The 15,695-nt window shown below is 38.7% G+C and overlaps 1 protein-coding gene across 2 annotated transcripts; it reads left to right on the top strand.

Annotated features, from left to right (window-relative positions):
• Positions 1-636: 636 nt before the first annotated feature.
• Positions 637-14,699, top strand: rbbp6 (retinoblastoma binding protein 6). 2 transcript variants are annotated; one of them, XM_082167728.1, is made up of 17 exons: positions 637-1,662; positions 2,122-2,221; positions 3,226-3,259; positions 6,226-6,267; positions 7,465-7,553; positions 7,630-7,726; positions 7,910-8,049; positions 8,187-8,359; positions 8,437-8,540; positions 8,638-8,996; positions 9,097-9,172; positions 9,492-9,552; positions 9,650-9,704; positions 9,791-10,159; positions 10,445-10,567; positions 10,662-12,533; positions 12,620-14,699. In XM_082167728.1, the coding sequence occupies exons 1-17, from the start codon at positions 1,497-1,499 to the stop codon at positions 14,088-14,090; spliced, it is 5,331 nt and encodes a 1,776-aa protein (XP_082023854.1). In that variant the 5' UTR covers positions 637-1,496; the 3' UTR covers positions 14,091-14,699. The 2 variants fall into 2 exon arrangements, with proteins under 2 accessions (XP_082023854.1, XP_082023853.1); XM_082167727.1 differs by having other exon boundaries at positions 7,907-8,049.
• Positions 14,700-15,695: the final 996 nt, after the last annotated feature.

The following is a 15,695-nucleotide window of genomic DNA, read 5'->3' as shown; positions in this document are numbered from 1 at the left end:
AAATCATAATTCCTCGCCTTGTAAATTAAAAACAAAGTGGGTTGAAATAATTTACTCTGGAAAAGGTTCGGTTATTATCGCATTTATCTTTAGTAGCCTAATTAAAATAGTAAAATATAGTCAATTTAAATGCAGCTAATTATTATCCCAAGCAAATTATTACCCAAAGAAATGTAAACGGATTTTTATGCGAAGTGTAACTTTTATAAAGTGCTGCTAACTACAGCTGTAGCCTATAGTTTGACCTTTTACCAAAACATTTTGTCTGATCATTTTTTATTCATGCATTTTATATATTATTTGGCTTTGGTGACCAATTTAAAGAAACAGAAAAGCAATGTAGCCTATTTATTTTTAAAGTTGGGCCAAAATTCTATAGGTAGCCTAATGTTGCATAAATCTACTAACAAACATGTTCTGTCATTTAATGAAACAATGCAATCTGAAAACGATCTTTACATTTAAAAACATAAAAGTTCATATTTATGTGATTTGAGTAAGGTTTGTATTTTTTATTTGTATTACTTTTGTTGCCATTCTTACAATAGATGTTGACGTTCCGCAATTGGTAGTCTCTGCGCATGCGTAGTCGTTGCCCCTCCTAGTAACGTCTTTATTCTTTGCCCCTGCGTTTTCTGCGGAAACCCCTCGAATGCGTGCCGTGCAGTCGTCGAGTTGTTTTCGAAATCGCATGTAGTCAGCACGGTCAATCAGTGATTTAAACATCTATGTGGTCACCAGTGTTTACGACGGCGCGACTGGATTACCGCGGCAGTATTTTGATAAAAGGAGGACCGTTTTTCTTGCTCATCTTGTTTTAGCGTTTTGTAATGGTTTTGCTGTAACAGTTAAGTTAGTCTTTTGTTGTTTTTTTTGTATGTGTGATGGACGCCATTTTAGGTTGATCACACTAGCTGCTAGCACATTGTTTCAGGCCTTGCTTCAAACTACGTCGGTGTGTGTTTTGATGAAATTTGGACTACACCGAACAAACATTTCGGAGGAACTTTGATGCGGACACTTGGGCGACATTTTTGGCAGGACTCTACACGTTCACCCATACGGACACCGTTTGAACTCTTTATTTCTTTGTCAGAGTTGGACCTTACGGACAGCTCACGGCTAACCGCCATATGGTCCTGGGACTTTGAGAAACCGCAGGAGAATTTCTGGTTTCGGCCGGGGAATTCCGTGGACTAAAAGTCACTTGCGTCATAAAGATTGCGTGTTGCACTTGATCACAATCTCTTTGAACACTTGATATTTTCAAATCGCAGTTATTCACTTGAGGCAAAATCCACACGACCTCTTTAGTGGTGACTCTTTATTAAAGAGAGTGTTGAGATGAGCAAATATGGCTATTATTATGCTTGAATTGTTAAGCTGATAAACTGACATTGAGTAAGGTTGATCGCTGGGAGAGCCCACGCGATCGTGCGAATTGTAGTTGAGTTTGGTTGTGTGTGGTGGTATCTGACCACAAGGATTGTTTAAACATGTCTTGTGTCCATTACAAGTTTTCTTCTAAACTTAACTACGATACGGTCACCTTTGATGGCCTTCACATCACGCTCAGTGATTTGAAACGCCAGATCATGGGGCGAGAAAAGCTGAAGGCCGCGGATTGCGACCTACAAATCACCAACGCTCAAACTAAAGAAGGTAAGTTAAGCTGGGCAAATGAGTTGCTTGCACAATTTTTAAGGTTGCTTAAAACTAAAACGAATATTTTATGCGTGACCTGAAATACTACATGTAAAATACATTTCAGTTTGTCTTTATTACTGTAACGTTAGTAAGCTCAAAGCTAATGTATGCTAGCTTAGCGTACGGTAACAAGGCCAAATCCCTGAGGGCCAACAGCGTTGTCTTAGTTATTTAACTCGAATTATTACGTTTGTGAAATCAACTGTCATGAATATTACGGTAGCATATTTATGAATATTAATTCAATTTAAACTTTGATTTTGCCCGCATACTTGTGTAGTGAAGACTCCATTTTGTATTTACGAGTTTACACGTCGTTTGCTGTCGTTTCCTCTCCGTGATATCGGTTAGAAAAATGAACGGAAAATGTGGCATGTTGATTAATGGCTTTGTTGTTTTTGCCTTTGCTTACAGAATACACTGATGATGGAGCCCTCATCCCCAAAAACTCGTCTGTCATCATCAGACGAATCCCTATTGGAGGGCTTAAGTCGACAAGCAAAACATATGTCATGTAAGTACACTAACACTTTAATTAGCTTTTTCCAACTGCTCTGCAGTGTTTTATATTGTCTTTTGTAAGTGTGTTCTCAAAGCAGAGCCTTTAGGTTCAACAGTTCACCCCATAACTAAAATTGCCCTAATATTAATCCAAACTTTTGTTCTCAAGTTTTTTTACTTAATGTGCTGTGATTTGAAAAAAGTAGTGGATAAACAATGGCATTTTGAGTCAAACCTGCCCCAAACTGTATTTTCATTGTATGAATAGCAATTCCGAATATTGCTACGGCTATTACCAAACTACTTTTGTGTTCCCTGGAAGAAAGTCATACGGGTTAAAAGGCTATAGGCAATATTCAAACGACAATTTATTTTGAAGTATTCTTTAAATGTCTGAATATAAATTGGTGATCTTTATTTTTTGTAGGCAGGTTGAAAAAAAATCCAATAGGGGTGAATTCAGGGTGATTGGGATACTTTAAAGGGATTGTTCACCCTCTGTCAAAATTCTGTCATTTACTCACAGCCTTATGTTACTCCAGACCTGTATGAGTTTTTTTGTTTGTTTTTTTTTACAAAAAAAAAAGATGTTTTGAAGAATGTTGGAAACTAGACAGTTGCCCATTGATTTCCACAGTAGGAAAAGAATACTATGGAAGTCAATGGCTACCGTCAACTGTTTGATTGCAGACATTCTTCAAAATATCTTTAGTGATAGAACAACATGAGGGTGAGTAAACGATGACAGAATTCTTATTTTTGGGTGAACTATCCCTTTAAAGTTTCCCAATCACCCTGAATCCCTTTAAGATGACTTGGTTGGAAAAAGTGTCCTAATCAACCTGAATTCACCCCATCCTTTTTTTAAGCCTTAGCAGAGCATAATTGGCAACTTCAGAAATGCACCTCATTTCAGTTAAGCAGTTTGAATGTGTCCTTGCAGTTAATGTTGAAGAATCATCAGTGTTGAGTAATTTTAATTGGAAGGTAACCTCTTTTTTTTGTTTTGTTTTGCAGCGATCGATCTGAACCAAGTGGATCTTCAAAAGCAGTATGTAAAAACACCTCATTTCCTTGTCTCATTACACACATTTTCAAACTCCTCAGCAGTTGCTTTGTCTTGAAATAATTTAAGAAAATTCTAATGCTCCTCAATGTTGTCTTTGAAACCTGTTTGAAGATAACAAAGTGTGTTGAGCTTAATGTTTATATTGTGTGATTCGCTAAAGCTGTTGCATTGATTTTCATGTCTTTATACAATTTCCAGTGTGTACAGAAGTCTGTGCGCATGCTAATACACTGTTTCACATTGAATAAGTCATCTACAAATATGAATTCTGTTGTACAGTGTAGTGTAAGATCATATTGATCTACATAATACTTGAACATGGCCAATGTTCAATTTGTTTGTCCTTAAAGTGGCACATCTGTAAAAAGCTGTGTTTTATTTTTTGTTTGTTTGTTTGTTTTTAAATAAAAAATTACATTGTGTTATTTATTAACTTCACCTTGTATCATACAGCTTCAGTGTCTGACTACTTATGTTTACTCAATTGCTATTATAAGGCACAATAGTTTGATTTAGTTGTGTGGATGTATGAGTGTGGGAGAGACTGAGTTTTTTTTTTTATTTATTTTTTTTATCAAAGTGTATTACCTAAAACATAATGAGCCTTGCCTTGGACTAACTGACAAGGTGAATCATGTATTTTTTACAGGCGATTTGTTCTTGACTTGGCTCAGTGTTTTGGAAACTGGCTCTTGGCGTTCTTAGGATAAGCAAACGAGACTTGGCTCTTATTTAGTTTTAATTATTACATTTTCGTTCATGGAACAACGAAACTTAACGTTGTACAACTTAATTTTAAATTCCCTGTTCTAGTTAAAACGGTACACTAAATTATCTGTGAATTCTCAGTCTAATTTACGTTTATATTTTTCAAATTTGTTTATTTTAAGAGAGCCAATTGTTGCAAAAATTTTACATCTTAGGCCTATATAGACACTTTGACTACTGCAAATAAACAGTTGCTCAACTATAATGTGATGGCAATAGTTCTTGCCCTTTGTAAAATGACATTTGTAGCTTATTGCTTTATTTTACAAAATATGTTGGGAAACGGAAGAAAAAAACACATTTGGGTGAAATTCCAGACCAGCGGTTTATTCAAGGATTGGGGGGGATTTTTGGGCACAATTTTTTTTATTACAGATCGTTTCAGCTAGATTTTGTGTCAGTCTGACATGGCGAATTGTGCTAAAGTGTGGTTATTCGAACAATTTATCTTTTTTTGAACATTGTATTTTAATTCTCCACAGAAATCTGCTTATTCATATTTGAATCATGTGACTTGTACTTTTTTTCCATATTTGATGTCTTCTTTCTAATGTATGCAAATCAGCTACTGGGCCAGTTGCATAAACTTGGCCACCATGTGGTTAAGACTGTGTCTTGAACTGGTTTGACCTACTTTTTCAAATCCAATAAGACCAATCAACCTTTTTATGTAACTGACTTTAAAAAAAAAAATTAGGACCAGTCTTGAAGGAAAAATTTAGATGACTAACTTTTAAGACTAGTCTAAATGGTTTATGCAACCGGCCAGTGTGACAGATGAACTATGCAAAAAAAAAAAGAAGATTCTTTGTGATAGCACTTGTAGTTTGCTCCTCTCCCATGTACTTATGTGATGTTGAGACCCAAACTAGCTATAAAAGAATTTACCCGCTACAAGGCACATTATGTAGGACACTTATTTACAAAAGTACCTAATTCCAGTGAACAGTTTTAAATACACATTTCATATCCTATATGGCCTGTTGTATTAGTTATATTTTCTATATGAATAAATTGCATTTTTTATATGACTTACTGTACAATAAAACTTCAGTGTTTAACTCCCTCACATCTTTCTTAAGGCCCTGTGTGTTCACTTTCCATAGGGTTTTTTGATGAGTTACATCTTTCTTATATTACAAGTAATTGCCGTGGTCTGCGAAACATGGCTATGAAGCTATACTTTTTTCACGTGTTCAGTGATTGAAAGCTCAGAAATACCCATTAATTGGTTATGACTAGTGTTGTCAAACGTACCAGTCGGTACAAACAAAAATGTTGACGGTACCAGCATTTCTCTAGTACCTGTAGTACCGGGTATATTCGGTACTCGCTGATACATGCTGCTTTCAAACCCACTCATTTGAGTGCTCTGAGCATCAAAGGTTTCTATTTGCAACGTGTTTTTACAAGCGTTTTGTAGCCAATCACATCTGTTGAGCACGTGAACACGATGGCCTATTAGAGGTGCTAGTCAGAATTTGCCTAACACCTCTGAAAGCTCACAAAGTTTGGATTTGTTCAACGTGAGCCGCATACGCACAAATCCTATCATTATAACCAACAAAGTGTAAACACGATGTAAATAAGAGATTCAATGTACAATTAAGACAGGCTTTGTTTGTTATAACGCAAGATTTCGCCAAGAGTGCAGAATTCAGTGAGCTTGCGCTTCAGAGATTGACAGTCTTAGTGATTATTAAGGGCTCTTCACAATCTAAATACAAATTCAGTTTTTCGTGCTGCCAAGTACACTGCAAAGTTTCTGGATTGACAGCTGTTTTTACATGCACGGTTGAATGTGAAACTGCAATGATTTACAGTGATAATCAACGGACGAGGCTTAACAGAACAAAACATTTTGAAGTACTTGATTCAACAGTTTTTGCTCTGGTACCGAGAACCACAAAACTTTGGTACCGTGACAACCCTAGTGATGAACTTATTCAAGATAAAATATGTAATGTTCTTTTAACTATGGTGTTTATATTTTTTAATGCTTTTAAAATAAATGTCATGTCTTTCCATTAGTATTTGGTTGTAATATTACTAATTGTGTTTATACAGTGTTAACTTTGAAGACAATATTTGTCCAAATTCTCTCTATTGGGCATGATAGATTTGTGCCTTGTCATAGTGGTCAACCCCTCTTTGTTTTAATGTTTTCTTTCCGATGACAGATTGATGATTCTTCATCCATTTCACTGGCCCTGCTTTCAAAGGTATTTTAAACTCTGTAACTACTTGATACACTGTTCTACTATATCTAACTTCCGTGTTTTGGATTTGGCAAGACATAATGTAGGCACAAGTGTGCAATATAATTTTTTGTCAAATCTTGTGGTTTGTCACATCTAGCTTATGTATGCTTAGAATGTTGAGTGAAATTTGTTGTGTAATACTCTGTGAAATTGAATGTTTTGCATTAGTCAGAAACTATCAGGAATTATATTGAGAATTTAGCATTTTGTATTTTGCTGCATATCAGTAATTACATTTTTAATTGTAAGATTAATATTGAGTTCTTAATGATATGTGCTAATTTTTTGATAATTATATAATTGTGTTGATACTTGTGTGAAAGCCTGGTCCTGTAAAGAGTGAGCCAACTGCCTTTTATCAGTGTGGAATGGAATACTGTATAAGCCTCTTGCCCACATTATGCTAATTGCAGGTGGTGATTTTTTTTCTTAATTGAAAAATGAAGCTCTCTGGAACCCCGTTGTGATCTTTTTGTTCTCTTTTTCCCATTGAAGATCAAATCTCTGGATTTTTTTTTTTTTTTTTTATTCCACTTAAGGATTTTTTTTTTTTTAGAGCAATATGAGCAGTCTTCACAAAACTCTTTTTCTATACTGGGCTTTAAAAACACCAGCAGCATTTGCTCTATTATGGATAATGGTTAATTGTATTTATTCTTATGTCAAAATACTTCACAATATAGTGTAATTTTGGTACAACAGCAAGTTTGAATTTCAGGTTGATCATGCCATTGTAATTTGGTACTGTGTACATGTCTTCTGCTATGACTGCATTTCATGTGTTAGTGTGAAATCTTCTGTTCATCTGACACATCCCCAAGAGACATTCCAATAAAACTAAATAAATGGAGGAAAAAACTCTTAGACAATGAGCAATGCATGTGTGTAGTTGGTATTAAGTCTTGCATGAGAGTTGTCGATTGTCTTTTGATTATGAATTTTATATTTATGCTCTTTTGCTATGGTTAATATGAAATGGGTGTTGTCATTTCAAGGCCTGAGGTGGTACTCATAATTGACGTTTTTAGTATTTTTTAAGATCACGCACTGATAGAGGCAAGAAGCTGCTTCTTACAGGACAAGGTTTCAGTAAAACTCTGGGCTCGATTGAACATTCCAACATTGATTTTATATGTGAAAACATTACCTGTTAAACAGACAGCCAATCTTGCTGAAACAAATGCTTCAGAGGAAGACAAAATAAAAGCAATGATGTCTCAGTCCAACCATGAGTATGACCCTATCCAGTAAGTATGCAATTCAAGACATTGACATTTTATTTAAATTACTGTGTCAATTCTAACATGAGTCTCTATTCATTAGTTATGCAAAGAAGCTTGTTGGTCCACCTCCACCAAACTACACATGCTTTCGTTGTGGAAAAACTGGACATTATATCCGAAACTGCCCAACGAATGGGGTAATTGGGTTTTCATTACCACAGCTGTTTTAACATTACAATTGATTTTATCTTATCTTTCTATAACTTTTCGTGTGCGTAAGCATTTTATTACCATAGTTGGCTTATTTAGTCAGAAGAAATTTAGATGCTTATTTAGTCAGAGAAGAAATTTAATCTTGCATATCAACCATGCGTTAGCAGGATCGAAGTTTTGAAGCTCCTCAACGGATTAAAAAAAGCACAGGAATTCCTCGGAGTTTCATGGTGGAGGTTGATGATCCAAACAGAAAGGGAGTCATGTTGACCAACAGTGGAATATATGCCATTCCTACTATTGATGCGTGAGTATACTTGGCCTTCTTGTGATTGTGTTAAAGGAAAATTTTCATATTTTTCACTTCTGACACAATTATGCAAAACCATCAGAGTAGTGGCCTCAACGTGCCAATTTCTTAAATCATATTACGCTTGCTTTTAGTGAGGCCTATGCCATTGGGAAAAAAGAGAAGCCACCATTCTTGCCCCAAAATCAATCTTCATCTTCAGAGGAAGAAGATCCTGTACCTGATGAGCTGCTGTGTTTGATCTGCAAGGATCTAATGACAGATGCTGTGGTTATCCCCTGCTGTGGAAATAGCTACTGTGATGAGTGTAAGTGTCTGTACAAACAAATGTCAGAAAGGTGAAGTGTTTTTGACCTTTGAAAGCTAACAGTCTTTTGACCGCAGGTATTCGGACATGTTTGCTGGAGTCTGACGAACATGTTTGCCCAACCTGCAAACAATCAGATGTATCTCCTGATGCTTTGATCGCGAACAAATTCTTGCGCCAAGTAAGAAATCCCTATCTTAATCATTGTTAAACTCCTGTGTTTTTTGCTTCTAACTTAATAGTAGAACATTAACACAACCTTTTCTTTCCAACCCCAGGCAGTGAATAATTTTAGGAATGAAACCGGTTATACCAAGAGGATTCGAAAAGCTACAGCTGCTACACAGGGAGCCCAAACACAGGCTACTGTCCAGCGGCCACCTCTCAGACTGGCAACCTCACGCCAGCAGGACCCTCTTATGGCCAATGTTCCGAGCTCAACAGCTGATAGCAGCCCTCCCCAAAGCACACCTGCTGCCCCTTTATCTCCTGTTAGCACTCATCAGCCCTCCAGTACCCCACCTTCTTCTAGCAGCTCTACTGTACACAGCAGCACTGCACCTGCAGCATCAAACTATAGCCCTGTGGTGAACTCTCCTCAACACTCTGCTAAGCAGGATGACCCTCCTTCATCTAAGTAAATAATTTTCTAGCACTTCAGAGCATCCACTGGTTGTGTAAAACATGAGGTACCAGACTCGTATGTCTATGCACTTGTTAAAGTTTTTTTTTTTCAGGGAACCAGAGGTCTCCGCATCTACTGTTGTGCCGCCTTCAGAACCCTCTGTCCCAACAACTTCATCTTTTTCAAAGGTATTACCTTTTTACAGTGTTTTAAGTTAGCTAATAATAGAGAATTGCATAGACTAATAGAGCCATATTACATGAGCAAGAGTAATTCCGTTAATACTAAAATATTGAGTAAATGACATTTTAGATGCGATATGCAGCATTTTTTCTTTGTCAGATTAAAATTGTTCACTTACAATGTTGCAAACAATAGAATATAATTTGAGTTCTGTTTTGCAAAAACAGACAAGCAAAGTAGGGAGATTTGGGGAGATTTACTGTGCAGCCTTTAACCTGTTTCCATGAGTACAATTTAGTGATTATCCCCGTTTGTTTTGCCTAGGGTTTCCATGTCCCAGTGATTGGCAAGCCGAATATGCCTCAGCACCACATGCACAGACCAGGTAAGAAAATATCGGCACTATCTAGATGTTTTTTTTGTTGGTTTGTTTTTTGTTGACATGGTGGTTTTTAATTATTTACAATTGTTCCCCTTTTTAGGACAGCCAAGGACTAGTGGACCAAGGCCAACTGGAAGCCGTCCTGCGTGGGATCCGTAAGTATCAAAGAGTAAAATATTTAAATATATCAGTTTGATCCAAAAAAGATGAATACTTGACTCCAGTCTATTTATCCTATCAGGTCCACAAATCGAGGGAGAGCTCCTAGTGAGCGACCACCAAGAACACAGCCTCCACCAGTGCAAAATCTTCCACCTGTTATCCCTCCAGTGTATGGCCCTCCTGCTCTATTTCCTCCTCCACCACACCCTATGCCTCAGCCTCCTGGTGTTGTTCCTCAGCAGTATCCCATACAGTATCCTCCAGGACAGCAGCCTCCCCCTCCCTTCAACATTCCACCACCTGTATTTCCACCTGTCCCACCTGTGACAGCTCCGTGGGTGCCTCCTGGTGCCCAGCCACCTATAGCCAACCCTATCTCTTCTATGCCAGCAGCACCTTTTCTATCCAAGGAGGAGTTTTACCGCCAGCAGCGTAGACTTAAAGAAGAGTATGTAGAGTTCTAACACTTTAATTTTATATGTATATAAATTGTATTTATTTTTTTAAATGGTTACTTGGCTCATTCCTCATATAGATGAAAATGGTTATATGGTTGTTTTGATTGAAGCAGCATGATTTATTTGTGTCTTTTGAGTTACCTTTTAATTAAATATGGATTGTGTGGAGTATTGTGTGGATTCTTCCCCTCTCACTCCTAATAATCATGTGTGATGTAATGCATAACCAAATTTTAACTGCAAAGTTTTATTTCCTTCCTGTCTTTGATAAATAGTTCCCAATGTCGATTCGTTACCAGGGAGAAGTCGTCCAAACTTGAAGAGTTTACCAATGACTTTGCCAAAGAGCTTTTGGAGTATAGAAAGATCCAGAAGGAGAGAAGGCGATCCTACTCTAGGTTAGGATAAAAACAGGTCCACCAGCAAACTGTCATTTTTGATGGGAAATGTTTGGCATCAACTAAATTGTCCTAATTTGCCTTCCTTTTTCAGATCAAAATCTCCATACAGGGGTTCCTCCTACAGTGGCTCATCATATTCCTATTCAAAATCTCGCTCTCGGTCCAGATCACCACGCTCCTACTCTCGATCACCATCCCGGTCTCGGTCAAGATCACGCTCACGCTCTCGTTCCCGATCACGCTCCTTCTCTCGCTCACCATACTCCCGCAGGGGCCGAGGTCGAAGCCGTAGCTATCGATCCAGGTCACGTACTCCTACATACCATCGCTCCCACAGTAGATCTCCATCGTATAGGGGTCGGGAGATGAGTGGGATGGGGAGTGGAATCTATCGTTCTCGCTCCAGATCTCCAATGTATAGAAATCACAGTCCCAGCAAGAAACTCCCTCCCCCTTCTCAAAATGAGGGTGAGCGCAAATACACAGGGAGGTACAGAGAGCTCCCTCCTTATGATGCTAAGGCTTATTATGGTCGAAACGTAGACCAGAGTGACCCCTATGAGAGAGAGCGATACAGAGAATGGGAAAGAGAATACAGGGAGTGGTACGACAAATACCTTAAGAGTTATAACAACCCACCAAGTGGTCAAATGAGGGGCCGTGTTCCAGGCAGAGATCCCTTTACTCCTGAGCGTTTTGCTCCTCCCCGACCAAGAGAAAACTCCCCCTACGGCAGGGGACGTCGGGAGGATTACCCGCCACCACCTCAGAGCCACAGTGTTCCTCCAAGAGGCAGAGTTGCCATGACATACCAAGAAAAGTGTGCTGAGAAGTATGGCCACCTTCATGTCAACACCACTGGAGCAGGAAGAGGACTTAACAAAGAGTCTTCAAAATCTGTCAAGGAGAGAGAACCAAGTGGCAGCACTGCTACAGACCCCAAGTCTCTGAAACATAAGAAACATCGCAAAAAGAAGAGAGACGATGGTGATCTCTTCAGCCACTCCGACTCTATGGATGATTCCAGGAAAGATGATCGTAAAGGGGACTCCATGCTGATAAATTCAAGCCGTGATGATGCCACACCTGTCAGGGATGAGCCCATGGATAGTGCTGCAGTACCCTACAAGAGTACCCCTGAAAAGGAGAAGAAAGAGAGGACTAAAAGCAAATCTGACAAAGGTAAACGAAGGTCTGAAAGCAGTGGGCAGAAGGAAGCATCAGGAAAGATGTCAAAGCCTGTTAGAGAGAAGGAATCAGATGCACCGCGAGAGAAGGGTGCTCCCACTGAACCAGCTATTAAGAGAGTCAAAGACGAACCATCCCACAAATCTGAAATAAGTAAACCTCAGTCTTCAGAGTCCAAACTTATGCTCCCACGCAAGTTGATGCAGTCTAGGCCCATTAAACACCACCAGGAGCTGAAGCCCATCAAAGATGAGCTCAAAAGCAGGAAGGAATTGGTGAAAGACCTTCCAAAGCAAGACAAAGTATCTGACAAAGATGGGAAAGTCCCCAAAAAAGAGCCAGAGAAGCCTGTGAAAACGGAGGAGAAGATGCACACCAAAGCATCAAGAGAAGATACCAAACAGGATAAAAAGAAACGGAAAGATGACAAGCCATCTGCGAAAGACCTGGATGTCCCTCCGGTAAAAATAGCAAAAATGGAAGTTGACATGGCCAAAAGCTCTCCAAAACCTAAACCCAGACTGGAGAGTGAAAGGCCAGTTGAGAAGGAGAAAGTAGCTATTCCGTCTCTGATGGATATTAAGCCTGAGCCTGTTAGAAAGATTAAAATCAACAGGGAAATTGGCAAGAGAATATCTAGCATTGATCGGCCAGTTTCAGCTGAGGACTCTGCTCATGCCACAGGAAAGGGCAGGCTGGACAAGTCTAGAGGAAAATTGAGAAGGAAGGTGCATGTTCCTGATGGGTCAGGATCCTTATTGGTTGATTACACCAGGTGAGAGAAATTAAATATTAATAATTAACTTGACAACACTGAATTTTCTGTACCATCCATTTATTCATATTTGTTGTCTTTGGCAGCACCAGCTCCACAGGAGGAAGCCCCATCAAAAAGCATGAGGAGAAGGTTGACCTAAAGAAGACTGTGATAAAGACCCTGGAAGAATACACCAATGACAGCTCGACCCCTGCTGAGGACGAAATCGTCATGATACAGGTGCCCCGTTCCAAGTGGGAAAAGGAGGACTATGAATCTGAGGACGATGATTCTAAGGTTGCAACTAGAAAAGACGGCGTCAAGACATCCAGCTCTACTCCTTCGGGGGAGAACACTGCTGCAAAATCAACTGACAAGGAGTCTCCCCATGCTGACAAAGCTCCTACTGCCTCCAAAGAGGCAGATGTCAAACCTGCCAAGGACTCCACATCGTGTGATAAGGAGAAAGATTCTGACAAAGACAGAGAGCGAGAAAGGGACAGAGGGAAAGAAAGAGACCGCTGCAGCACTGCAGATCGTGAGATAACTGATAAAAGGAAACCTAGTGTACCTAATCAGGAGAGAGAACATGTGCAGGAGAAAGGCAGTGACCATGGCAGTGAACGGAGCTCTTCTTCCCAGTCATCCAGAGACAGGCAAGCTGACAGGCCTGAACCAACCTCTAGAAAGCCAGTAGGTAGAGAGACAACAACAGGCCTTGCCAGTAGGAAACCAGAGCATAGAGATGATGCAAGAGACCACTTAGGCACAAGATCAAAAGATGAGAGAAGTCCAATCAGGAGGAGAGTATCGCCCTCAAGGGTAAAGGACTTGCACTCAGACTCTGGGAGAAAAACACTTGAAGCACCACCGGAGTCGAATAGGAGTCCAAGTCCAAGCAGGAATAAGAGAGCGTCATCGCAGAATGCCCCAGAGCCAAAACGAACTGGCCCAGAGGATCACAAAGGACACTGGCCATGCAGTAAGGAGAGCCAGGGTTCTAGACATTCTGATGTGCGTCCTATAAAGGACCGTGAGCACAGGACTCCTCATAGAGCTTTGACTCCAGAGCCTAGGTCTGATGCAGAGAAAGGTGGCGTACATGGCGACCACGTCAAAATCCCATCGGCGCGCTCCACGAGACTGTCATCAGATTTAGCACGGGAAACCGACGAGGCTGCGTTTGTCCCTGACTACAGCGAAAGTGACAGCGAGACTTCGGACACTGAGAGCAAAATGGAGCAGAGAGGACGAGAGCGGGATAGCAGTGGCAGCCAGAGTCCAAGCCCCTCTGGAAGCCATGGACACAGCAGCAGCCCCAGCTCTCCGGGCAGTCAGGACAGCAAAAAAAAGAAAAAGGACAAAAAGGAGAAGAAGGAAAAGAAGAAACACAAGAAGCACAAAAAACACAAAAAGCATAAGAAACATACAAGTAATGAGTCTGAATCAGAGCTCAAAGGACAGAAACACAAACATAAGAAAAAAAAGTCCAAAAAGAGCAAGGACAAAGACAAAGATGACAAGGAAAAAGATGAAAGTGAAAGAGATGAACATAAGGCAAAAGTATCTGTTTAATTCATTTATAGGTTTAACCATTGATTTAATTTACAGATCTTTAAGAATCTATAGTTCTGCAGAAAAGGACTGGATCAGCTTTCATTATATTTGCTAATTCTCACTGGTTAACAACATGCTTTTTTTGTGTCTGACCATGTTAACCTCTCCCACCAATGCAAGAGAATAGCTACTTGAATGATAAAGGTTATTTGGGTTCTGAATTTTCATGAATATTTTTGTTCTCATTTAAAATTGTTGCAGATTCTCATTACATCATGGTTTTGAATTAAGGCCATTGTAGAGGAAGCACTTTAGAAATGTGAATGTGATTGCAGTTTTGCAAAATTTGCAGAGTTGCAAAAGCCCTTTTGTACCTCATCTCTTGTATGTTTAAGTTGGATAGGAACATATCATTATAACAGTATGATAATATTGTTACAGACGTAACAGGAGAGTGTCATCCAGGCATTGGGCCACAATGATTTACAAATTGTATGTTTTTGCACTGTGAATATTTCCTCTACTCCTTCATTTTATTTGACTTCACCTTCACAAGAGTAATTTAAATTATCTGCTGAAATGGAATTGTAAATGTTCTGAGGGTAATAAAATTTTTCAGCAAATATTTATGGTCTCATCTTGTTTATTTTCTTGCTTTGGTAATAAAGATTTCCAAGGAACCACAGTAAACTATTTCTAATTGTATTTTTAAATAGTTATTGGTAACACTTTATTTTACATTGTTACTTATATTACATGTACTTAATGTAGCAGTAAACAGTAAATTATGCATGCAACCAACCCTAGACCAAATCTTATTCCTAATCCTAACCCTATAGAAAGTATATATTACTCTGTACTTAAAGGTATAATTACACTGCAACAAGGACACCTTAAAATGAAGTGTAATGGTTATTTATTGTATGTACACCAGTATCAACTATTACATCTTTGGGGATTTTTAACCACTCAATGAAATTACACCCATCTGATGTCCATATCCTATTACAATGTGGTCTTATTAACACAACAGGCATTTAAATTAGTTTTTATGGCAATACTTTTTAAACTGTTTTTAAGCTTTTATTTCCTTGCCCAGCTTCCATTAAAAGTGCCTGACTGTGCTGGAACTTTTATTTATTTTAAAGAAGAATCTGGCATGAGTTGGAAATGTTTTTGAGATTATCGTAATTGTGGTCATATGACATACCACATTTTACACAGGGAAAACTCACTTTTTGCTGGAAAACTTAAAATAGCTCTAACAAATGATCAGTTCAGAATTACACTCAGTCACACGTTTTTTTTCATGACTTCTGTAATGCCTTTCCTTTCTGTATTAGAAGGAATTTGTATATCTCTTATTTCCCAAATGTCTACAATAAATCTTTCTTGTATATTTTTCGTGATTAATGTACGTAAAAGGTATTTATAACTTCACTGAGATTTGATTTTGAGATTGTTATAAATTGATTTTTAATAACTTAGTTCTTCTTAATTAAAATGTTTACTGAAGTTATTCATATTAAAATGTATATCTTGAATGTTGTGTCAAAGAATAGCCTCAGAAAGGGGTTGAATACACTAATGCTGGAGAGGGTCACGGTGTGGTTTAAACTACAT

The sequence above is a fragment of the Leuciscus leuciscus genome (assembly GCF_965113295.1).
Source record: "Leuciscus leuciscus genome assembly, chromosome: 1".
Classification (NCBI taxonomy): Eukaryota; Metazoa; Chordata; class Actinopteri; order Cypriniformes; family Leuciscidae; genus Leuciscus; species Leuciscus leuciscus.
The sequence above is the reverse complement of the archived record's forward strand: the minus strand, read 5'-3'. Positions and strand labels throughout refer to the sequence as shown.